Here is a 24,221-nt window from a genome sequence, read left to right as displayed (position 1 = left end):
ACAACAAGATGATGATCTTGCAAGTGAAGGTTGTCTTATGGAGGTTAACTCAAATTAAGTTTAATTAACAACTGTCCATTAATAAACAGAAAGGTTCAGGCGGGGATCGAACCGCCGTCCTCACATTTACAGTCCGACGCTCTACCGACTGAGCTAACCAAGGAAATTAAACGGAAGTATTCAGAAGTAATTGTAATTATATTATATTTTATTACAGTACAGTAGTCAAAAGGTTACAGAGGTACATAATGGGTCCAGGGACGGGGCCCCCAAAGTTTTGATAGCTGAACTAGGTACAAAGGTAATGAATCATGTAAGTAAATTTACTTACGTTTATACATGGCTACAATCATGAACAAATTATACAGTAATGAGCAATTCACACGTCCACACCCGGCCACAACTGTAATGAGTTACTGGTGCAAATATAAATTTTTGGATCACACACACACACACACACACACACACACACACACACACACACACACACACACACACACACACACACACACACACACACACACACACACACACACACACACACACACACACACACACACACACACACACACACACACACACACACACACACACACACACATACACACACACACACTCGACCCCTGCAACCACAAATAGGTGAGCACAAATAGGTGAGCACATACAGGGACTTACACACACACAGGGAGTTACACACACACACAGGGACTTAACACACAGACACACACATACACACACAGGGACTTGGACTTACACACACACACACACACACACACACGGGGCCAGGAGCTAGGACTCGACCCCTGCAACCACAAATAGGTGAGTACACAGGGACTCAGCATATCGTTCCTGACAATCAACTTCTTGGCATACTCTGTTAATTCAGGCCTTTATCAGTTTTTGTGGTGGTCCTGAGCGCGTCTCGCTGTCCAGTTGACGTTTACCAGACGTATTAGTCTTCCTTAATTCAATCAGATGACTTTTAATCGCTTTCCTCAATACACTATTTTAGGAATCATCGCAAGAAGTATCTATATTATTCTTGAATTCGGTCAGCATTGACCTGACCATGTTGATTGCCTTAATATCCGGGAAATATCTCATTCTAATGGAGAACCAGTAGAAGATATCCATGGGGTCGGTGAGACCGGAGCTGACAACTATGTCCATGAAAGCTACGGCATGGTACAAGCAGGTACCGCCGCCCTGTCGTACACTGCGAATAGTTAGTTTTAGTTAGTTTAATATGTTTATTATGCACCCCATACCCATCCTGTGGGCGGTAGTCAAAAGATTACAGAGGTACATAATTGGTCCAGGGACTGGACTCCAAAGTTTTGATAGCTGAGCAAGTTACAGAGGTAATGAATTCACAATTTACAAAGGTAATGAACTCACAAATTACAAAGGTAATGAACTCCGGGTAGGTCTAGTCACAATCATGACAAGTTACAAAGGTATTTACAGATTACAGAGGTACGTAATGGATCCAGGGACTGGGCCCCAAAGTTTGGATGGCTGAACTAGGTACAAGGTAATGAACTCACAAGTTACAAAGGTAATGAATACTGTAAGAATGGTTACTTACGTTTATACATGGCTACAATCATGAACAAATTATAGTGTAATGAGCAATTCACACTTCCACACCCGGTCACAACTGTAATGAGTTATTGGTGCAAATATTGATTGTTGAGTCACACACACACACACACACACACACACACACACACACACACACACACACACACACACACACACACACACACACACACACACACACACACACACACACACACACACACACACACACACACACACACACACACACACACACACACACAGGGAGGGGATACAGAAACAAGAGGCCACAATTGGAAGTTGAAGACACAAATGAGTCAGAGAGATAGTAGGAAGTATTTCTTCAGTCATAGAGTTGTAAGGCAGTGGAATAGCCTAGAAAATGACGTAGTGGAGGCAGGAACCATACACAGTTTTAAGACGAGGTTTGATAAAGCTCATGGAGCGGGGAAAGAGAGGGCCCAGTAGCAACCGGTGAAGAGGCGGGGCCAGGAGCTAGGACTCGACCCCTGCAACCACAAATAGGTGAGTACAAATAGGTGAGTACACACACATAAACACAGCAATAGACAGACCATTTGTGAAACAGGAGTGCTTTCTCTAATATTCTGTTGCTACTTCGAAGGCGATCTTCTAAGAACCACCACCGTTGTAGTATAGCAAGGTCCCATCGTGGCAGGCATATATAGAAACAACGTGAGTGGCACTAGTCAAACCTACAATACAACCATGGCCTTTGGGTAGAGGAGTCTGGCAGGAGAGTAGTTGCTTGTCACTTACTATTTTACACACTTTACCGAATGTTCGAGGCGTGTTACGAAGAATGGTGACCATATCCTTACAAGTTAATGGTCTGGTGGACTCCAGGAGTGGGTGATAAACACCAATGTACTGAACTTCCATTCTCTTCCCTTCACTTATTAATCTGATAAGTCAGTAGGATACTTGCAGGGCTCGAACCCGCGATGCTTGTGGAAAATTGCATTTATCTGAATGTATCATTATGTATATAACAACAAATGAACATAGATAATTATTATTTATCAGTTAGACAAGTAGGAATTTGGGACACCTAGGTCGCAAAAAATGTCCCCCTTCGATACCTACCACTGTCATATCCACAAATAAATAACAAAAAGGCACAATACCGTGACTTTGTCAATGGTCCAAGTCGGACCGAAACGTCGTCGTAAGCTTCTCTCTTTTATGTGCGGGTTATTTGTGTATCATATCCACAAGTTGCTCTGGAACTATTAATCATAAATAAAATATACATCACCAGGAATGCTGGTAAATATATAAATTTGTAGACTGTATATTAAAATTAAAAAATGATTATGGATACACACAATTACATAACAGAAAGAGAATTTCTTAATATCACTCACCAATTTGACTGGAGATTAAGTTGTATCATACTCAGAAAACCTCACTGTCTATACATGAAAATAACAACTGGCCAGAGTTATAACATAACAGACTTATCTGAGGTTCCTGGAGCTGTCTTGTCCAGTCGCATGATATCTCAAGTTATGCAGGAATGCACATCCAACAATTCCGGCTCCTATTTGAGAGGTGTCAGCCCAAATTTAACCTCTAGAGCACAAAAATTTCTTCCCATTACTAATGTCTGTTACTCAATTCAAAAAACAAAAATGGCGACTGTCCTTCTGCACAGGCGCAGGCTCAGTTTCCCATTTTCCATAATATAATTTTTATTAAATACAATATAGGCCATCTATTTACCTATACATTACCGTATTTACGGAAAATATATACAGTATTTTCCACACTGTGGCCGGGCGGAGTTCGTTGCGAAACGACTCAAATTGCTCATTTGGCAATGGTGGAGGACCTGGGTACATATAGGATCTGGCATCCACATGGCGACATATTACACAAGATTTAATCACCCTTTTTACACTTTGCCGTCCTTGTGGAATCCAGAAAGTTTCCCTAATACAATTTAAGGTATCTTGTACCGCACCATGCATTACATTTTTATGGGCATTTAGAAAATTAAATTTGTTAGATGATGAGTTTTGGGCAGTAAGATAGGATGTTTAGCATAATCACCCAATTCAGCATTTTGTAACCTACCTCTGCACCTAATTACATTATTCTCTAAATACAGCCCCAATTTCTCTATTATGGAACATTTCACAATTTTTCTTTCCATCATCAATTTAATCTCATTTCCATAGATTTCCTCCTGTACCCTCTTTATCCAATATTCAAGAGGATGTGAAAACTTAAATGAAATATTCATCTTGTTTAGAAATTTAAACACCAACTTAGTTACATTGATTAGTTTGGGTAAAGAAGAATACCTATTTATATCAATGGCTAAGGGAGGACAAACTATTGGAGCGGTGGTCACAGTAATTTCAACAGGAGCAATATACGCCTTTTGTACAGGCCAATTAGCTTTATTTGCCAACCAGCTCGGTCCTTTAAACCATGATACAACATTTACAAATTTAGCATAAGATAGACCTCAAGACAAGAAATCAGCTGGATTCTCCTCACCAGGTATATGATTAAATGTTAACATATGCTGACCTAAACTATTATACTTCTCTTGCATCTGATTAATTTCAGCGACTCTGTTTTGTATGTACACAATTTTACTGTTTCCATTACGAATCCATTGTAAGGATACCTCATTATCAGACCAAATTACAGTGTTGCTAATATTTATCTCATGCAACTTATTTCTTATATAATTAGCTAATTTAACACCTACATAAATGGCTGTTAATTCCAACTGAGGCAAATTATGTGATTTAATTGGAGACACTTTAGCCTTAGACATAACAAGAGAAATAACACTATTACATTGAAGGTAAGCAACTGCTCCATATGTCAATTTTGAAGCATCACAAAAAATGTGTAGTACATTTTTCCCATTTGGATTGGCCACCTGGCGTGGGAACTCCAACATTGGAATTTTCTTATAATCACCAATTAATTCATCCCACCTGTTAATACATTCCTCAGGTAGAATTTCATCCCAAGCACATTTAAGTTTCCATGCTTCCTGAATTAATAATTTCCCTCTTATAGTAAGGGGTGACACTAAACCTAGTGGATCAAAACATTTGGAAACTTCAGCAAGCAAAACTCTCTTAGTTACTTTATTGGGCATACTGTAATTATTAGGTTTTAACATTAACAAATCTCTCTCAGTATCCCAAGTTAATTCCAATACATTACTACATTTTGGGACTTCATCTCCAGGGTAATCTTTACTTATTCTGTCCTTTAATTTGGACGAATTACTATTCCATTCCCTCAGAGGCAGTGTGTGTGTGTGTGTGTGTGTGTGTGTGTGTGTACTCACCTATTTGTACTCACCTATTTGTGGTTGCAGGGGTCGAGTCCTAGCTCCTGGCCCCGCCTCTTCACCGGTTGCTACTAGGCCCTCTCTCTCCACGCTCCATGAGCTTTATCAAACCTCGTCTTAAAACTGTGTATGGTTCCTGCCTCCACTACGTCATTTTCTAGGCTATTCCACTGCCTTACAACTCTATGACTGAAGAAATACTTCCTACTATCTCTCTGACTCATTTGTGTCTTCAACTTCCAATTGTGGCCTCTTGTTTCTGTGTCCCCTCCCTGGAACATCCTGTCTTTGTCCACCTTGTCTATTCCACGCAGTATTTTATATGTCGTTATCATGTCTCCCCTGACCCTCCTGTCCTCCAGTGTGGTCAGGCCGATTTCCCTTAATCTTTCCTCATAGGACATTCCCCTTAGCTCTGGAACTAACCTTGTCGCAAACCTTTGTACTTTCTCTAGTTTCTTGACGTGCTTTATCAAGTGCGGGTTCCAAACAGGTGCTGCATACTCCAGTATGGGCCTGACATACACGGTGTACAGTGTCTTGAATGATTCCTTACTAAGGTATCGGAATGCTGTTCTCAGGTTTGCCAGGCGCCCATATGCTGCAGCAGTTATCTGATTGATGTGTGCTTCCGGAGACATGCTCGGTGTTATACTTACCCCAAGATCTTTCTCCTTGAGTGAGGTTTGCAGTCTTTGGCCACCTAGCCTATACTCTGTCTGTGGTCTTCTGTGCCCCTCCCCCATCTTCATGACTTTGCATTTGGCAGGATTAAATTCGAGAAGCCATTTGCTGGACCAGGTGTCCAGTCTGTCCAGGTCTCTTTGAAGTCCTGCCTGGTCCTCATCAGATTTAATTCTCCTCATTAACTTCACATCATCTGCAAACAGGGACACTTCTGAGTCTAACCCTTCCGTCATGTCGTTCACATATACCAAAAATAGCACTGGTCCTAGGACCGACCCCTGTGGGACCCCGCTCGTCACAGGTGCCCACTGTGATACATCATTACGTACCATGACTCGTTGTTGCCTCCCTGTCAGGTATTCTCTGATCCATTGCAGTGCCCTTCCTGTTATATGCGCCTGATGCTCTAGCTTCTGCACTAATCTCTTGTGAGGAACTGTGTCAAAGGCCTTCTTGCAGTCCAAGAAGATGCAATCAACCCACCCCTCTCTCTCTTGTCTTACTTCTGTTATTTTATCATAAAACTCCAGAAGGTTTGTGATACAGGATTTGCCTTCCGTGAATCCGTGCTGGTTGGCATTTATACTCCTGTTCCGTTCCAGGTGCTCCACCACTCTCCTCCTGATAATCTTCTCCATAATTTTGCATACTATACACGTCAATGACACAGGTCTATAGTTTAGTGCCTCTTTTCTGTCTCCTTTTTTAAAAATGGGAACTACATTTGCCGTCTTCCATACCTCAGGTAGTTGCCCAGTTTCCAGGGATGTGTTGAAGATTGTGGTAAGTGGCACGCACAACATATCTGCTCCCTCTCTAAGGACCCACGGGGAGATGTTGTCTGGTCCCATTGCCTTTGAGGTATCGATGTCCCTTATCAGTTTCTTCACCTCCTCCTCATCTGTATGTATGTCGTCCAACACTTGTTGGTGTATTCCTTGCTGGTGTCCCCATCTGGTCTGTCCCCCCAGAGTCCTTCCTGTCTCTACTGTAAATACTTCCTTAAATCTCGTGTTGAGCTCCTCACATACCTCTTGATCGTTTCTTGTGAGTTCTCCACCTTCTTTCCTCAGCCTTATCACCTGGTCCTTGACTGTTGTCTTCCTCCTAATATGGCTATACAGCAGTTTCGGGTCAGATTTGACTTTCGATGCTATGTCGTTTTCATACTGTCGCTGGGCCTCCCTCCTTATCTGTGCATACTCGTTTCTGGCTCTTCTACTAATCTCCTTGTTTTCCTGGGTCCTATGCCTCCTGTACCTTTTCCATTCTCTGTTGCACTTAGTTTTTGCCTCCCTACACCTTCGGGTAAACCAAGGACTCGTTTTGGTCTTCCTATTATTTCCGTTTCCCTTGGGAACAAAACTTTCCTCTGCCTCCTTGCACTTTGTTGCCACATATTCCATCATCTCGTTTACTGATTTTCCTACCATTTCTCTGTCCCACTGAACCTCCTGCAGGAAGTTTCTCATACCTGTGTAGTCCCCCCTTTTATAGTTTGGCCTGTCCCCTTCAGTTCCTGTTACCTTCTCCACTTGTAACTCTACTATATAGTCAAAACTCAGAACCACATGATCGCTAGCTCCAAGGGGCCTCTCATAAGTGATGTCCTCAATGTCTGAACTGCTCAGGGTGAACACAAGATCCAGTCTTGCTGGCTCATCCTCCCCTCTCTCTCTGGTTTTGTGTGTGTGTGTGTGTGTGTGTGTGTGTGTGTGTGTGTGTGTGTGTGTGTGTGTGTGTGTGTGTGTGTGTGTGTGTGTGTGTTTATGTGTGTGTGTGTGTGTGTGAATTTGTATATGTGTGTGTGTGTGTGTGTGTGTGTGACTCAATCAATATTTGCACCAATAACTCATTACAGTTGTGACCGGGTGTGGAAGTGTGAATTGCTCATTACACTATAATTTGTTCATGATTGTAGCCATGTATAAACGTAAGTAACCATTCTTACAGTATTCATTACCTTTGTAACTTGTGAGTTCATTACCTTGTACCTAGTTCAGCCATCCAAACTTTGGGGCCCAGTCCCTGGATCCATTACGTACCTCTGTAATCTGTAAATACCTTTGTAACTTGTCATGATTGTGACTAGACCTACCCGGAGTTCATTACCTTTGTAATTTGTGAGTTCATTACCTTTGTAAATTGTGAATTCATTACCTCTGTAACTTGCTCAGCTATCAAAACTTTGGAGTCCAGTCCCTGGACCAATTATGTACCTCTGTAATCTTTTGACTACCGCCCACAGGATGGGTATGGGGTGCATAATAAACATATTAAACTAAACTAAACTCAGAGGCATATCTGCACTTTGCATTATTTTATTAGCCTCTCCATAAGTCTTTAACAGTTCCTCTTCAGTTGACGTCACACCCAGGAAATTGTCCACATAAAACTGTTTGCTCATTACTTTACTCAATGGACTTTCCATACGTTTAAGGTGTGCATTTATCGTCGCTTGAAGTAGGAACGGACTGGATGTAGCACCAAATAATACGCTCCTAAAGTGAAAGGTTTTCAGAGGGCTAAGTGGGTCACTAGGATTCTCAGGCCATAAGAAGCGGGTACAATCCCGGTCAGCCTCTTGTAAACCCACTCTTAGGAAAGCTTTACTTATGTCAGCCGTAAAGGCATAATGCTTCACTCTGAAATTTAATAAGATATCTCCTAATTTTTCCGTCAACGACGGACCTGTCATCAAACAGTCATTTAAACTAGGTACATTTTTGTTACTCCTGGAACTAAAATTAAACACAATCCTCAAAGGAGTGGTCTTAGAATCCTTCTTCACTCCGTGATGTGGCAAATAGTGACCATAAATTTTGGCTTGCTCAGGAGGTACCTCTTCTATAAATTTATTAATTAACTGCTCAGCAATTATATCATTATAGGCAGTTAACAATTCTGGTGTCTTACTCAGTTCGTGGAGCTGAGCCTTTAACTGCCCATATGCCATTCTGTAATTAGTGGGCAATTCTGGATGGTTCAGTCTCCACGGAAGTCGTACCCAGTACTGTCCAGAGTCAAATTTTACATCTCCTGAGTAAAAGAATCGTCTGGACTTTCTTCATTTACATTTATTCCAATGCTGTCTAATTCCCACAATTTATGCACTGGCTCAACACCATCCTCTATGGAAGAATTATACTGGGGTACGATTTCATGAGTAAGACACTCATTTATGGTATTTGTAGTTTCCTCTAGTCATGAATTATTAATACGAGGGATCCTACCATACATTACATGGCCTCCTGCAGTCTTCAAAAGGGTGACACCACATTTCTTTACCATATCCTTTACAAAGGAGGCATAATAGTCACTACCTATCAAAATATTTATTGGGCCTACATAATCATCACTTACACCAGAAGGTGCTAAATTTACATTATGTGAAAGTCTTTCTGTAGCTTTACTAAGCCCTACTGTAGATATGTTCTCTGGAAGTCTATCTACAATTACTGCATTAACACGTTTTTTTTCATTGCCCAACCTGACAGTTACATAAACAGTGTCATACAATTTAGCCATTTTATCCGAGAGAAAACCAGATAATTTTAAAGTTGTGGGATCTCCCATCTGTACTTTCATACCATCAAGACATTTAAGTTTTATGAAAGTACGCTGGGATCCCTGGTCCAATAATGCAGTTACATTTTTTGATTTATGCCTTTTATCATCAATTTTTACCTGTAACACAGGCAAGGCTACTTCAGCAAAACCATCATTATTAACATTAGCAGCAATTTTTACATTAGCCACTGTCGTGTCACGATTGTCAACATTATCATTATTATCAACATTATCATATAGACCCTTACACATGACTATATGGTGTCTTCCTTTGTGACATTGATAACAGAAGTTTAATTTGGCATAACAATCCTTTACATTGTGATTACCTAAACATCTGATACATCTGTCAAATTCCTCCAATCTTTCAACTTTATCATTCCATGAATTGTATGCATTGCAATTCTTAGAAAAAAATGAGTACCCTTGCAGAAGAGACAATCTCTCTTTTCTTTGACTGGTTTCTTATTAACTGGGCTACTCTTAGGAGGGTACTTATTCTTCTTACCTTGTGGAGAATCATTATTTCTGATTCCTGCTACTTGATATGCATCTATGCAACTATGTTTAGGAAATGAAATTTGATTATTACCATTGGGATAATTTTTCCCTTTGTGAAACTTGACAGATACCTCAGAGTTATTATGTGTTGCATCTTTAAAATGAGTTAGTTGGCTGGTCTGCAACTGCACAATTAATTCTTGTAGACCTAGTCTTATTTCCTCCAGACCAAAATAACCCTTGTGATATTTATTCGAGACCCATTCAAGTGTTTTACAGCTTAATTTATTCTGTACTATGGCACTCAATAACCAGTCTGATTCCTCCAGATTATATTTATTACTTAAAGTTTTGAGAGTGCTCTCAAGTTTAACTCTAAACTGCTGTAAACCTTTGTAAGTATGATCTGGAGATTTTAAATTAACAATAATATTCACTAGATCCAACCTACTTTGTTCTATATTACCATAAGTGACTTTCAACAAGTCAACTGCTTCCTTGTAAGAGTCATCTACATTGGGAAAGGCTTGTATGAGTATGTGAGCATCTCCTCTTACCTGTCCTTTGAGGTAAAATAATTTAGTTACACAGGCTAGGTCACTCCTGTCATGCACAGCTGCTTTAAAAATTGACCAAAATTCCTCCCAGTTTTCTCCATGATTAAACACAGGCAAACACAATTCTGGGAGTTTTGGCAAAGACATATTATTTGTTGGAGCAGACTGACCAACAGCCTGGTTTACACATTTTAATTTATTCAAGGCCTGACTTTCACAAGAAAGAATCTTTTCCTCTAATTCATAATACTGATTAATCATGAGATCTATTTCAGTCTCATCTACACAGTTTATTAATAAATCTCCTTCATATTTGTTGTAATATAATTTGTATGAATCATATCTATTCCCTAAAGCATCTAAATACAATTTTAAATCATCAGTATTCACAGTTTCTTGATTCATTAATTCCAAGCACTTATTATACGCCTTGGTTACATGAACTTTTCTAGCCTGTAGTGATGCTTTCTTTACTCTATATTCCATATGTTTGTCTTCTATATTAATTTCCTCATTTTCAGCCATGATGCAATGTATTAAATTCAATTCAATTCAAATTCAAAGTTTATTCTCTATAAGGATTACAATGCTGAGTTTACAGAAATTTGGTTATTGTTTGGTTTACATGTAGTAAAATTGTGATTACAGAGTGTACCACTAGAACGCTTAGCATGGCTAGGCATTTCGGGCATACTTAGTTTTATTCTTAATTGTAAAATATTACAAATATTACAAATTATGAGGTAAGTTGGTATTATGGCTAAGTGACTAAATACTAGTTTATGAGTTTAGCAATGTGAATGCTTTTGTTTTGGCACAGTATATAGTTTCAGTATTGGAGTATCACAGGATTCATTATTTTAAGACTGAGATTAATTATGTACTAAATTATGCACTTTATAAAGGTAAATAGTACAACTTACCTTTGAATAAATCCCAGCTACTTAAGCTTAGCAATTACACATGCAAGAAATTATAATATAATTTTAAATGTGCATTAATACAAACCTTTAGTCAAACTTGCCTTATCAAAATTAATATTACACAAATTAATATAATCCTTGCCAGAATTTGGCATAGCAAAATTAATATACACATTAATAATTAGCTACACATGGCTTATCAATTACACATACACTGATATAAATCTTGGCCAAAATTGGCTTATCAAATTAATATTATACAAATATAAATCCTTGCCAGAATTTGGCATAGCAAAATTAATATTATACACAATATAATCTTTATCCACACTTGTCTTATCAATTACACATACACTGATATAAATCTTGGCCAGAATTGTCTTATCAAATTGAGCTTAGCTTATCAAAATTAATATTGTAATTATTATAATCCACTACACATTAAGTAAATTTGTGAACTTAACATCCACCTCCTTCTGTCATTTCACATATAATTATTAAGTAATTAACTAATTAATGACTTCACTAATTACCTCCGGTTCAAGAAGGACCAAAGGGCAAATTAAATGTGGAAAATTGCATTTAACTGAATGTATCATTATATACATAACAGTAAATGAACAAAGATAATTATTATTTATCAGTTAGACAAGTAGGAATTTGGGACACCTAGGTCGCAAAAAATGTCCCCCTTCGATACCTACCACTGTCATATCCACAAGTTGCTCTGGACCTATTATTAAACGAAATATACATAGCACAAGGTCCTAAATGCACTAGAAGACAAAAAGAATGCAGATGTAATATATACAGACTTTGCAAAAGCCTTCGACAAGTGTGACCATGGCGTAATAGTGCACAAAATGCGTGCTAAAGGAATAACAGGAAAAGTCGGTCGATGGATCTATAATTTCCTCACTAACAGAACACAGAGAGTAGTCGTCAACAGAGTAAAGTCAGAGGCAGCTACGGTGAAAAGCTCTGTTCCACAAGGCACAGTACTCGCTCCCATCTTGTTCCTCATCCTCATATCCGACATAGACAAGGATGTCAGCCACAGCACCGTGTCTTCCTTTGCAGATGACACCCGAATCTGCATGACAGTGTCTTCCATTGCAGACACTGCAAGGCTCCAGGCGGACATCAACCAAATCTTTCAGTGGGCTGCAGAAAACAATATGAAGTTCAACGATGAGAAATTTCAATTACTCAGATATGGTAAACATGAGGAAATTAAATCTTCATCAGAGTACAAAACAAATTCTGGCCACAAAATAGAGCGAAACACCAACGTCAAAGACCTGGGAGTGATCATGTCGGAGGATCTCACCTTCAAGGACCATAACATTGTATCAATCGCATCTGCTAGAAAAATGACAGGATGGATAATGAGAACCTTCAAAACTAGGGAGGCCAAGCCCATGATGACACTCTTCAGGTCACTTGTTCTATCTAGGCTGGAATATTGCTGCACACTAACAGCACCTTTCAAGGCAGGTGAAATTGCCGACCTAGAAAATGTACAGAGAACTTTCACGGCGCGCATAATGGAGATAAAACACCTCAATTACTGGGAGCGCTTGAGGTTCCTAAACCTGTATTCCCTGGAATGCAGGAGGGAGAGATACATGATTATATACACCTGGAAAATCCTAGAGGGACTAGTACCAAACTTGCACACGAAAATCACTCACTACGAAAGCAAAAGACTTGGCAGACGATGCACCATCCCCCCAATGAAAAGCAGAGGTGTCACTAGCACGTTAAGAGACCATACAATAAGTGTCAGGGGCCCAAGACTATTCAACTGCCTCCCAGCACACATAAGGGGGATTACCAACAGACCCCTGGCAGTCTTCAAGCTGGCACTGGACAAGCACCTAAAGTCAGTTCCTGATCAGCCGGGCTGTGGCTCGTACGTTGGTTTGCATGCAGCCAGCAGCAACAGCCTGGTTGATCAGGCTCTGATCCACCAGGAGGCCTGGTCACAGACCGGGCCGCGGGGGCGTTGACCCCCGGAACTCTCTCCAGGTAAACTCCAGGTAAACACCAGGAATGTTGGCAAATATATAAATTTGTGGACTGTATATTAAAAATAATAAATGGTTATATATATACACAATTACATAACAGAAGGAAAATATATCTTAATATCACTCACTAATTTGACTGGAGATTAATGTCTATCATACTCAGAAAACCTCACTAACTAAATCTATGAAAATAATGCTGGCCAGAATTACACACAAATCTAGAGAGCTTATCTGAGGTTCCTGTAGAGGTCTTGTCCAGTCGCCTGATATCTCAAGTTATGCAGGAATGCACATCCACCAATTTCGCCTCCTATTTGAGAGGTGTCAACACAATTTTAACCTCTAGAGCACGAAAAATTCTTCCCATTACACCAACGTTTGTACAAAATTCAAAACCAAGATGGCGAGTCACTCCCCCAGCCGCAGGTTTCCCATTTTCGATATCATACTTCTTTTAAAAATACAATATAGGGCATCTATTTACCTATACATTACCGTATTTCCGGAAAATATATACAGTATTTTCCACAATATAATTAATATTCTACTGTACAACTATGATATAATTAATATTCTGCTGTACAACTATGATATAATTAATATTCTACTGTACAACTATGATATAATTAATATTCTACTGTACAACTATGATATAATTAATATTCTGCTGTACAACTATGACTGTACAACTATGATATAATTAATATTCTACTGTACAACTATGATATAATTAATATTCTACTGTACAACTATGATATAATTAATATTCTGCTGTACAACTATGATATAATTAATATTCTACTGTACAACTATGATATAATTAATATTCTGCTGTTCAACTATGATATAATTAATATTCTACTGTACAACTATGATATAAGAACATAAGAACTAAGGAACACTGCGGCAGGCCTACTGGCCCATGCGAGGCAGGTCCAAGTCTCCTACCGGCTTAAGCCAATGCACCCAACCTAGTCAGGTCAGGTCACATTGACTTAAGGGAGGAACACGGCAACCGTCCTGGTAGCACAAGCTATCAGGTCCAACTCACACCCACCCATATCCACTCATGTATTTATCCAACCTATTTTTAAAGCTACACAACGTTCTGGCCTCTATAACTGTACTTGGGAGTTTGTTCCACTCATCCACAACTCTATTACCAAACCAGTACTTTCCTATATCCTTCCTGAATCTGAATTTTTCCAACTTAAAACCATTGCTGCGAGTCCTGTCTAGGCTAGATATTTTCAGCACACCACATACATCCCCTTTACCCACTCCCGTCTTCCATTTATACACCCCAACCACATCCCCCCCAACTCCACGTCTCCCCAGAGAGCGCAGACTCAGCGCCCCCAGTCCATCCTCACAGGGAAGGCCCCCGACACATGGGATCAACCCTGCCATCCTTCTTTGTACATTTTCCAGAGCACCCACATCCATTCTGTAATACGGCGACCTAAACTGTGCATATATAATTAATAATCTACTGTACAACTATGATATAATTAATATTCTGCAGTACAACTATGATATAATTAATATTCTGATGTACAACTATGATATAATTAATATTCTGCAGTACAACTATGATATAATTAATATTCTGCAGTACAACTATGATATAATTAATATTCTGCTGTAATGATATAATTAATATTCTAGTACAACTATGATATAATTAAAAGTACAACTATGATATAATTAATATTCTGCTGGATATAATTAATATTCTGCTGTACACTATGATATAAAATATTCTGCTGTACACTATGATATAATTAATATTCTGGTGTACAACTATGATAAATCTTAAAGTAGACTAAAGCCAATAATATTAAGTTGGTCCATAATGCCTAAGCATAATAGAGGCTCTCTTTGTACTGCAACCCACTATTGTAAATACATAATCTCAATGTACTATTTGCAAAGACATAAATAAATAAATAAATAATGGCTCAGGGAATCGACTAGTTGATAAATTAGACACATGTGCAACATTTGGGTATCTTTAAAGATACCCAAATGTTGCACTTGTGTCTAATTCTAAGTCTTGTCCGTACTGTATACCATTCATGTACAAAAATCAATGATTATTAGATATTTTTTTAATACATTCTTTACTGTACTGTGTACAGTACAGAATACATTCGTCACTTGGCTTCGCTCACTCCATTTGCATATTACGATCGACACCATGCCTAACCCTTCTAGGGTAGGGTAGGTGCCTGAGCCCGAGCCTTTAGCTCATAAGACTGTCATTCCCATTTGCCCCCTTGGGGCGGGGATGGCAGACCAGAGAGGCCTAGCTTGTGGCTAGGCCTGGGGACAGTTGGTCCCGAAGATGAGGAGGTACTTGTGCCTCCTCCCATGGGAGACTTAGGTCTCAGACACTTGGCTTCGGGCCGGGAGAATACCGGCGAATCTTTAATAATAAATAATAAATTGCATATTACAGCATTATCTTTGTTCTAATATCAAAATTCGTTATTTTTATTAATATTTTATTACTAGAAGCATTATTAGTATTTATGAGATTATTATTATTATTATTATTACAATCAAGGGGGAAGCGCTAAACCCGGAGGATTATACAGCTCCTGGGGGGGGGGGATGTGGAAGGCATTCAGGCTTAATTCGGGGAACTGGAGCACAGATCCAATTCCCTAAATCAAGAGCCCCTCACCAACATCAAGGAAGTATTTATGAGACTACGAGAAAAATTTGGTGGATTTTTTTTTTTGGAATATTATGAGTAAATGTTGTAGATTAATTCCTATCCACGGAAAGGCTTCAGTGGAAAAACTATCGTAAATAATTTACATTGCTTCTTTCACCTAATTATTTCCAATGATTCCACTTGTAAAATATATATTTGTTCAGTAATAAACTCAGTGTGTGTATTTTTCCAGTATTAAGTAGTATGTCTCTGGTGGATGGGAAATATTAATCAGCTGGTGTCGAAAACAAAATTTGAGCGGGATGGAGCTAGCCTTAAAAAAGGCTTTATTGAAGTAATTTACAAGTTTCTGGTACTGGCGTGGCTATAATTGTTTGTTCCTCTGTCAGATCCACTTTTTCTTTTAGGTAAAACCCCTCTCATTGTCCTTTTAAGCCAAAAATGTGATACTTTTACTCTGGGGGCAGGAGGCAGGATGTGTACCGGGTCACAATGGATATAAATATTTACGTTTGTTGGATTATCCTAGGTTAAATCTTCATAATTTATCATCATACAATGTTTGTACAGAGGTGGGTGGCATTTAGGCTAGCATACAGAAGCCCCTTTGTATGCAGAGCATTTATAATAATAATAATAATTTACTACCAGTACATATACAAGGTATACAGACCATAGCTGACATCAATTACATATCACTATATAGAAAGCCGCTTGTTATGCTGAGCATGTCTGGCAAATTAGGTCAGTGCCCCAGGATTGATACCCACACCAGTCCACTGACACCCAGGTACCCATTTTACTGATTGGGAACAGACAAAAGGTGTAAAGAAACACGCCCAGTGTTTCTACCCTGGCTGGGAATCGAACCCAGCCCCTCACTGTGTGAAGCGAGAGCTTTAGCCACCAGAGCCCGGGCAAACTTAAGCCTGTCTTAGGATTGATAAGGCAAGAATTAATTGATTGCTTGTATATATGGTCTTTAAGTAGTTGTAACAAAAAGTTTAGGACTTACTGTGAACACTTTTATCGAGTTAAATTGTTTTAAGGATTACAGGTTGGCTTGTGATTACCGGTAATGAAGATTCTAGCATATGAACATATTTTGAATACTCTTAGTATATTTAATATTTATTTTGGACTGAGTGCCGTGTCAGGGCCAGTCAGCTATTAGTATTAAGATGCTCCATTTCCTTATGTAATTTACACTGTATGATAAATGTACTTACGTGTACTTGTGCCTACATAAACTTATTATGTCACTGGCAAAGTACGACTGAGTTAAGAGTTAGAGACTTTTGTAACACTTGGGTATCTTTACTGTGAAAATATTTCACTGCACAGTGGCTTCATCAGTCCAGTAAAAAAATTGGTGAAGATCAGAAGGAGTTTGAGGTAATTAGTCTCTCAGCCTGGGGTCAATATAATCAGTCTGGCTAGCTGGACTTGAGTCCTAGAGGTGGGAAGCACAATGCTCGCACTCTAAAGGAGTGGTGGTGATATTTGCTGTGTGGAGGGACATCTAAACTGTCGTATCTGCATATTTCTGGCAAGACAGTGATAGTGTGAGTGATGGTGAAAGTGTTTCTTTTTTGGGTCACCCTGCTTCGGTGGGAGACAACCAGTAGGTTAAAAAAAAATTGAAACAGTTGGTAGATAAGAAAATTTTAGAATCTTCTGGTAGGAGTTCCATATTTTTGGACTTTTCATGTTACATTAAATTAAATTAAATTTAAAATATACCTGGGGAGGGTTTTGGGGATCAACGCCCCCATGGCCCAGTCTGTGACCAGGCTTCAAAATACGTAAATAATATTAAATTACTTGTACGTATGTTATTTTTATATTATCTGGGTGAGGGTATGTGTGTTGGCAAATCTTCCTAGATCTGCTGTACTTGTTCACCAAGTAGGAAATAGGTACAAACAAACATAGCTAGGGATTTTAAATTATAGAATGCTTACTGTTCTTTTTAGCATATAGTTAGCATTAACATTACAGTATTCTGTAGTGGAAGTGCTGTTGCAACTAGCTAAATTTGATATTCGTGTAATTAAAGTCATGTCTGGCAAAGTCACCAACTTCAAATTGCTTTCATCAGTGAGTTAGGAAGGAAGTAGGTTTGGTGACTTGTTAAGATGTAACTACAGGTTATTCAGCAACATAATCGAGATGTAGGTTAGGCTTATAGTTTTGCTAAATTCACGTGTGGGAGAACACTTTGTCAGTAGAAAAAATTTCCTGATCAATAAAGTGGTAACATCTGTGAGATTACTTACTGGCATTTACTAAAATTTCATCATTTTCTTTCCAGATATGACACCTTTTGATAATAGTCCAATTTTCCTCTCCTGAGGGCTAATGTCGGAGACCATGTCAATGACTCCACCTCTGACCCCTCCCCTAGACCAGATGGGGAAAGGGGAAGGGGAAGGGGACCTCCAGATGGACAGTGACAGTCTTGACTACATGGATTTTTTTATGAATGAGTTTGAACCATCTCCAGTCAAGAAAGAAAAAGGTGATTGTTTGTTTTTTTTGACTTTGGGAAACAGGTTCATATATAAGTGTCAGGTTCATCATTAGTAGTAATGTTTTATGACATGCTTGCATTAAACATAGTAAAACAGCTGTACAACAGGTAGAAATACTGTAGACTTCTTTAAAGTAATGTGGAATAACTTGAGTTAATGCTAGATTTAGATAAGATGTTAAAATATTTTGACTGGCTCTTCTGTGTAGAAAATGTAGCATATAATTTTAATCCCCTTTTTTCTAGTCTCTTCACCAGTCACAAATGAGGGTCCTCTGATATTCTCTTGTTTGGGTGAAGTTCGCTGGACAGACAATTTCAGTAACTTATCTTGCATTGGCCGACAAGCTTTAGCATCGATTCTGCAATATAGAAACCCTTGTCCTACTGCTCTGCACTCTCCAGAGGTGATATTTCACCTACCCTGCACAGCAGATAACCTTCACTTTAATCTCGTCCATTTTTTCATGGCTGTTCGGTATGTAGAACAGCTAAAATAATAGTTTTTGTTAATGTGCATGTTTGTGTGCGTGTGTCTGCATATGTGTGTCTGTGTCTTATAATTTAATTATTCTACATAGACACCACACATAAACAGCTATTTTTTTATTTATGCTGCAATACATTGCATGATTTTCTTTGTATTATTGATTATGAAAGCAAAGCTTCAGTTTTTATGCTTTTTTTTTTGTGGCAATTGTTGCCATATTATCTAAACAGTATTAATTGTTGCAGGCAAGGTGTAATAGAGTTGGAGAAAGGTGCTAAATCATCTTTGTGCACAAATCAGAGTTGCCATGATGTGCAGTACCCCAAGATTCGAGAGGATATTGGGACTTTCTACAACTGTCTCGTGTCCCATGTACATAGCTTAGGGAGTGAGGGAAATGAAGAGTTTCTTAAGTGTGTGGTTGCAGAAGTTTTAGACACTTTACTTCACCTGGGCCCATTGCATGAACTGCAACAGCATGTGACATCTGCAAGCTCTTCACAGGGAAATAAGGTTTACGCTACTTCAGTACTTCAATATTATACTTTATTTTAAAGCAAACAAAACTTAGTCTCTATTTTCTAAAAATTATATTTTAATACCCCTACCTGTTGCTTAATATTTAACTTTGTCGTAACATTTTGTAATACCCCATTTACATCTCTCTCAGCAATGTTGAGTTCTGTCTGTTCCTAGTTTATAAGATGTAAGACTGTGTTCCTGTGTACCACACAAATTTTTGTTTTATTGGTGATGTGGCAGGAGCACTTGTGTTTGCTAGCATGAGTCTTTAGGCCACTCCCCCAGAAAGTTGGTTTCTGTTGTTTGCCTTAGGTTGTGTGAAGTTCTAAAGAGTTCTAGTGGTCACTGTGGCAGTCCATTTTTATCTTCCTCTAGATGGAGGCTAGGGTAACAGCTGTGTTTAGCCAAACCATTGTCTTTTACTTCTAGCTATAGAATTGTGTTTGATAGGGCTTATGTGTACTAAATATTGTTGTTTTTTCCTACCCTGGATTTTTTCCTTACAGTGCCAGCCATCTTGCACTAAGGTAGGGTGACTCTCCCTTAAAATAAAGGAAACATTTACCATCATCCATTCAATAGCCGACTTTCCAAAAGTGCCCAGACATCACAATTCAAATGACCCAATGAATTGCAGCATTCCTACCCCCCTGCAGAGTGCAGGCACTCTACATCTCATCTCCAAGACTTGAGTCTGGCTAACCAGGTTTCCTGAAGCCCTTCATAAATATTAATTATCTTGCTCACACTACAGCAGCATTTCAGATCCTTAAAACCACTTGTCAGTTACTATCATCTAACACACTTTCCCGCTGGATTCTTAAGGTCCTCCCACTTTAAACCTCCTTCACACCATTTTCCAACTCCAATCATATAAAAAAGCAAGATAAGTAAATTTTATCAATAAAATGTGTGTCCAACTTAGGATAGAAAAGGTTTCCTTATAATTTCACTTTTACTCAAATTCAAAGTTTATTCTCTATAAGGATTACAATGCTGAGTTTACAGAATTTGGTTATTGTGTGATTTACATGTAGTAAAATAATAATTACAAAGTGTACCACTAGAACACCTAGCATGGCTAGGCATTTCGGGCAGACTTAGATTAAATCTTAAATTTAAAATATTACTCCTACACAGTACTCATACTGTTGCTGTAACTTTCTCACCTAAGTTTTTACAAAAGTCCATTTTCTCATTTTTTGTCTTTCTTTTTTGCCTTAATGTAATGCTATTATAATTTACCTACAAGATACACAATTAGAAAGAAATCATTAGTAAGAGATTTAAACCTTTCAGGGTCGGCAGGCCCTCTCCTAAACTTGTTCTTAGGGTCGGAAATTTTTTGAAAAAAAAAAAAAAAATTATATTTCTAGATTGCTGTATAGTCCTTGTGGCTTAGCGCTTCTTTTTGATTATAATAATAATTATGAAATGATAGAAAATATTTTCCCGATCATAATGACACCAAAAGTATGAAATTTGATGGAAAACTCACGAAATTATGCTCTTGCGAAGTTAGCGGTCTCGACGATGTTTACGCATAAGTGATTTCGCCCACTTTGAGCCCTATTTTCGGTCAATTCCAATGTACCAGTCAACAAAAATCATAACTATTTTGCTAGAACTCCATTTTGTCTATCGAATGAGTACAAGAAACCACCCATTTACTGATTTCAACTATCCAATAAAGTGGTCAGAAATTGGCAATTTTGCCAATTTCACACAAATTTCAAACGATGCCAATTTCCAAATATGGTCCAGAATAAACAAGACAGACATTCCTGGCACTAAAATAACATTTCCTCTGTTCATTAGTCATGTCTCCAGGCCTCTCTTACATTTCTTTTGCTTTCCACTTTGAATTTTTATTCTCACTAAAAAATAGAAGATTTACTGTTATGCAGACTACTGCATTAGTGTAGAAATGGTATAAATAATATCAGCGCACTTGTGAAAGAATATTAGACTCACCAGTTGATGTGTATTGGACGCGTGGCATGATTTGTTTACTTTTGAACTTTGGCAAAAATCAAACATTTCTGCTGCTTTGAGCTCAATTTCAAGGTACTTTTCATTGTGAAACCAATCAAAATCATCTCAATTTCTGTAATATGTCTTCCATTCTATAAAATGAGACCAAGAAAACTAGAGCACAACCATAAATAGCATACGGAAATACACTGCAAAGTCGCTGTTTTAAACCAAAAACATGGTTGGAGTTTTTTTCTCATTATGCACTGTGTGCTGCAGGATTTTTTTTATACTGCACACACTGACCACATAGACCCATTCTTTCATATGTAGGCCTACCAGCATTCTCTCGCTAGATTTGAAGGCTCTAGAATTTATGCATACTAGTACGGCACCAACCCTGGCATGCAAGCCATACTGGTACGGCACCAACCGTGAAAGGGTTAACCAGTGTGAGACACCTGCTCACCTAGTGGCAAAGGTAGTAAGTTGACAAGGGAGCAAGAGCAAGAATCTTCTGAGTGGCTGTCACAGATCCATGAAGATTTTTTTACACCTCTACTTGCTGTTTTCATAATAACACGATTGTAAACAAATCATGGAACAGGTGGGTCTTGAACTCGTGGCAAGTGAGCCCTAAAGCTCACAGGCCAGTGCATTAACCACTTATTTTTTAATTGGTCATGAGCATATTTGTCCAGAATCAATGCTGTTGCCAAAAACAACTGAAATTTTCTCCTCAGCCAAGTGGTGGAAACAAATGAAAACAAAAGCAGAAAAATCTACCAGTTTGGTTTCAACTGACATTTGCTCTCTCATGCTTGAACTAGGCAGCCTTCCAGCAAGCTTTGCTTCAGTTGAGAGTATCCTCTCTACTTTTGGGCAAATTTGTACCAAATTAAGAAGCAGACTAGGTAATAAAAAGACTGCACAGTATTTATGTATTCAGTAACATTTCAGCACTTTTTTAAATACTACTGTATTTTTGACCAGATTATAAAAGCATAAATGAAACACTTAAGAGCTAAATTACATTAACTCTTAATTTTGTTTTAAACATGTTAGCTGTTTCCCGCTGAGGCAGGGTGGCCCAAAAAGAAAAAAAAACTTTCATCATTCAATATTTTCACCACTTTCACTCTTTATATCCAAACCATAAAAAATAATAGCTTTTTGAGTTAAGGTGCTAGGTCAGACATGGTTTTTTAACCCAGCCTGTATGTGTAAGTGGGTAGCTACCTGGGAAACTACCCATGACAGCCCTGTTTAGGTTTACTTCTCTTCTGATGTCCGACCTATACTATAACCAAATTTAATTAATAAAAATGTCGCAGTTTTTTGTATGAGTAGTAAAGTTTATCCTTTACTTTGCAGTGCCCCTCTGCTGCTTACCATTTACTTCACCTTCATCTAGATGTACGATGGTGGAGTCTTGCTCTCATTCATCTTATTGAGTCAACCTTGGGATCTCTTCCTCACTGTGACTCCCGCTCTATGGACTCCCCCTTCCTCCTTGTATCAGAGCCACAAGGTGCCCAAGGGGCAAGTGTATCAGAAATGAATGAGCAGTCACCCCTAGAGCAGTGTATATCACTTATACTGTGGGATCTTATCACTATCATGTTTCGGGAAGGACTCAAGGTTGGTGTGGCATTTATTACTGCTGAGTCACAGTATTACTTACATTGTCCTGAATTGAATTTGTGATCGTTATGAATGAATTTTTTTTTTTTTTTGCCTGATTATATATGCAACTTAAAATAGTATGAATGAATAAATTTTATCTGAATCGAAACCTTGTATCAAATGTTAAATTGCCCCCTCCTAGGAATGGTGTGTTGAGACATCTATTATTTATTGCATATTCACAATGCTTGTATGAATAATTTTTTTTTATCTCTCGCAAACAAATCCTTGGCTCTTTTCTAGTATTTTTGTTAGCTTTCCTACATTTCGCACCAATGCTGGATGACCCAAAAAATAAAATATTTCTTAGTGAAGGAGGGGTGTTAATGTTGCAGTTTTATAACTGTAGTGTAAGTGCGCCTCTGGGAAGACGGTGATGGAGTGAATGATAGTGAAAGATTTACTTTTTCGGGCCACCCTACCTTGGTGGGAAACAGCCAATGTGTTAATAAAAAGAAAAAAAGTTGAATGAATGGAAACATGTATTTTATACCCTGATTGAAGATTTGCTATGAATTCAGTGAAAGTAATTGGAAAAGGAAAGCATGAAAAAACTTTAATTTATGTTAGTTTATAGTATCATGCCTTGCACTGCATGCACAATATCTGTGAGTGATGCCCAATAGTCATTATTTGAAAAGTATTCCCTTCCAGTCTTATGCTGGAATTATTAAAACCTGAGTAGTTTTTGTTGGACTCTTCAGGAGTTACAGCCAGTATTTTCAGGCTCCCCACCCTACATATCATGAGCCTTGGTTCGATGTGTATAAGACCCCAGTCTCTCAGTGAAGGATGATCAGATTGTAAGGGGATTGATGGGAAATGAGGCCAATGGCTTGAGAATGACAGAAAAGCAATTAAATGTGCCGTGAACAAACTAGTCTTTTTTTTTTTTTTTTTTTTTTTTTGATATTGTGTCCTGTAGGATAATGGTATTTAATGTTTTTGGCTCTGTTACCTCTTGAACTGTAGTAGGTAACAAAACTGTAATTGCTGTCCCCTCCCTTTATAAATGTAAATAATTTAAACAGTGTCACAAGTTGGTTACACCTGACCCCAAAAAAAGGTACAGAATTACATCTCAGGGATAATTATCCTAAAATTAAATACCACTTCTATAAGCTTTTCTCGTTGC

At 38.4% G+C, this 24,221-nt stretch overlaps 1 protein-coding gene across 8 annotated transcripts in view; it reads left to right on the top strand.

Moving 5' to 3' along the window:
- Window positions 1-15,798: 15,798 nt before the first annotated feature.
- Window positions 15,799-24,221, top strand: part of LOC128698778 (protein MMS22-like) — a 91,499-nt gene continuing 83,076 nt past the window's right edge. For 4 of the 8 annotated variants that reach the window (XM_070097695.1, XM_070097699.1, XM_070097694.1 and 1 more), the window contains exons 1-5: window positions 16,155-16,288; window positions 18,196-18,402; window positions 18,661-18,892; window positions 19,150-19,417; window positions 22,775-23,041. In XM_070097695.1, the coding sequence (XP_069953796.1) occupies window positions 18,243-18,402; window positions 18,661-18,892; window positions 19,150-19,417; window positions 22,775-23,041 (927 nt within the window). In that variant the 5' untranslated portion in view covers window positions 16,155-16,288; window positions 18,196-18,242. Of the gene's footprint in view, window positions 16,012-16,112; window positions 16,289-16,344; window positions 16,454-18,195; window positions 18,403-18,660; window positions 18,893-19,149; window positions 19,418-22,774; window positions 23,042-24,221 lie in introns of those variants that run through there. The other 4 variants (XM_053791157.2, XM_070097696.1, XM_070097697.1 and 1 more) reach the window with 4 other exon arrangements.

This window comes from Cherax quadricarinatus, chromosome 59 (assembly GCF_038502225.1).
Source record: "Cherax quadricarinatus isolate ZL_2023a chromosome 59, ASM3850222v1, whole genome shotgun sequence".
Classification (NCBI taxonomy): domain Eukaryota; kingdom Metazoa; phylum Arthropoda; class Malacostraca; order Decapoda; family Parastacidae; genus Cherax; species Cherax quadricarinatus.
Note: the sequence above shows the minus strand (reverse complement) of the source record. Positions and strands in the feature narration are given on the sequence as shown.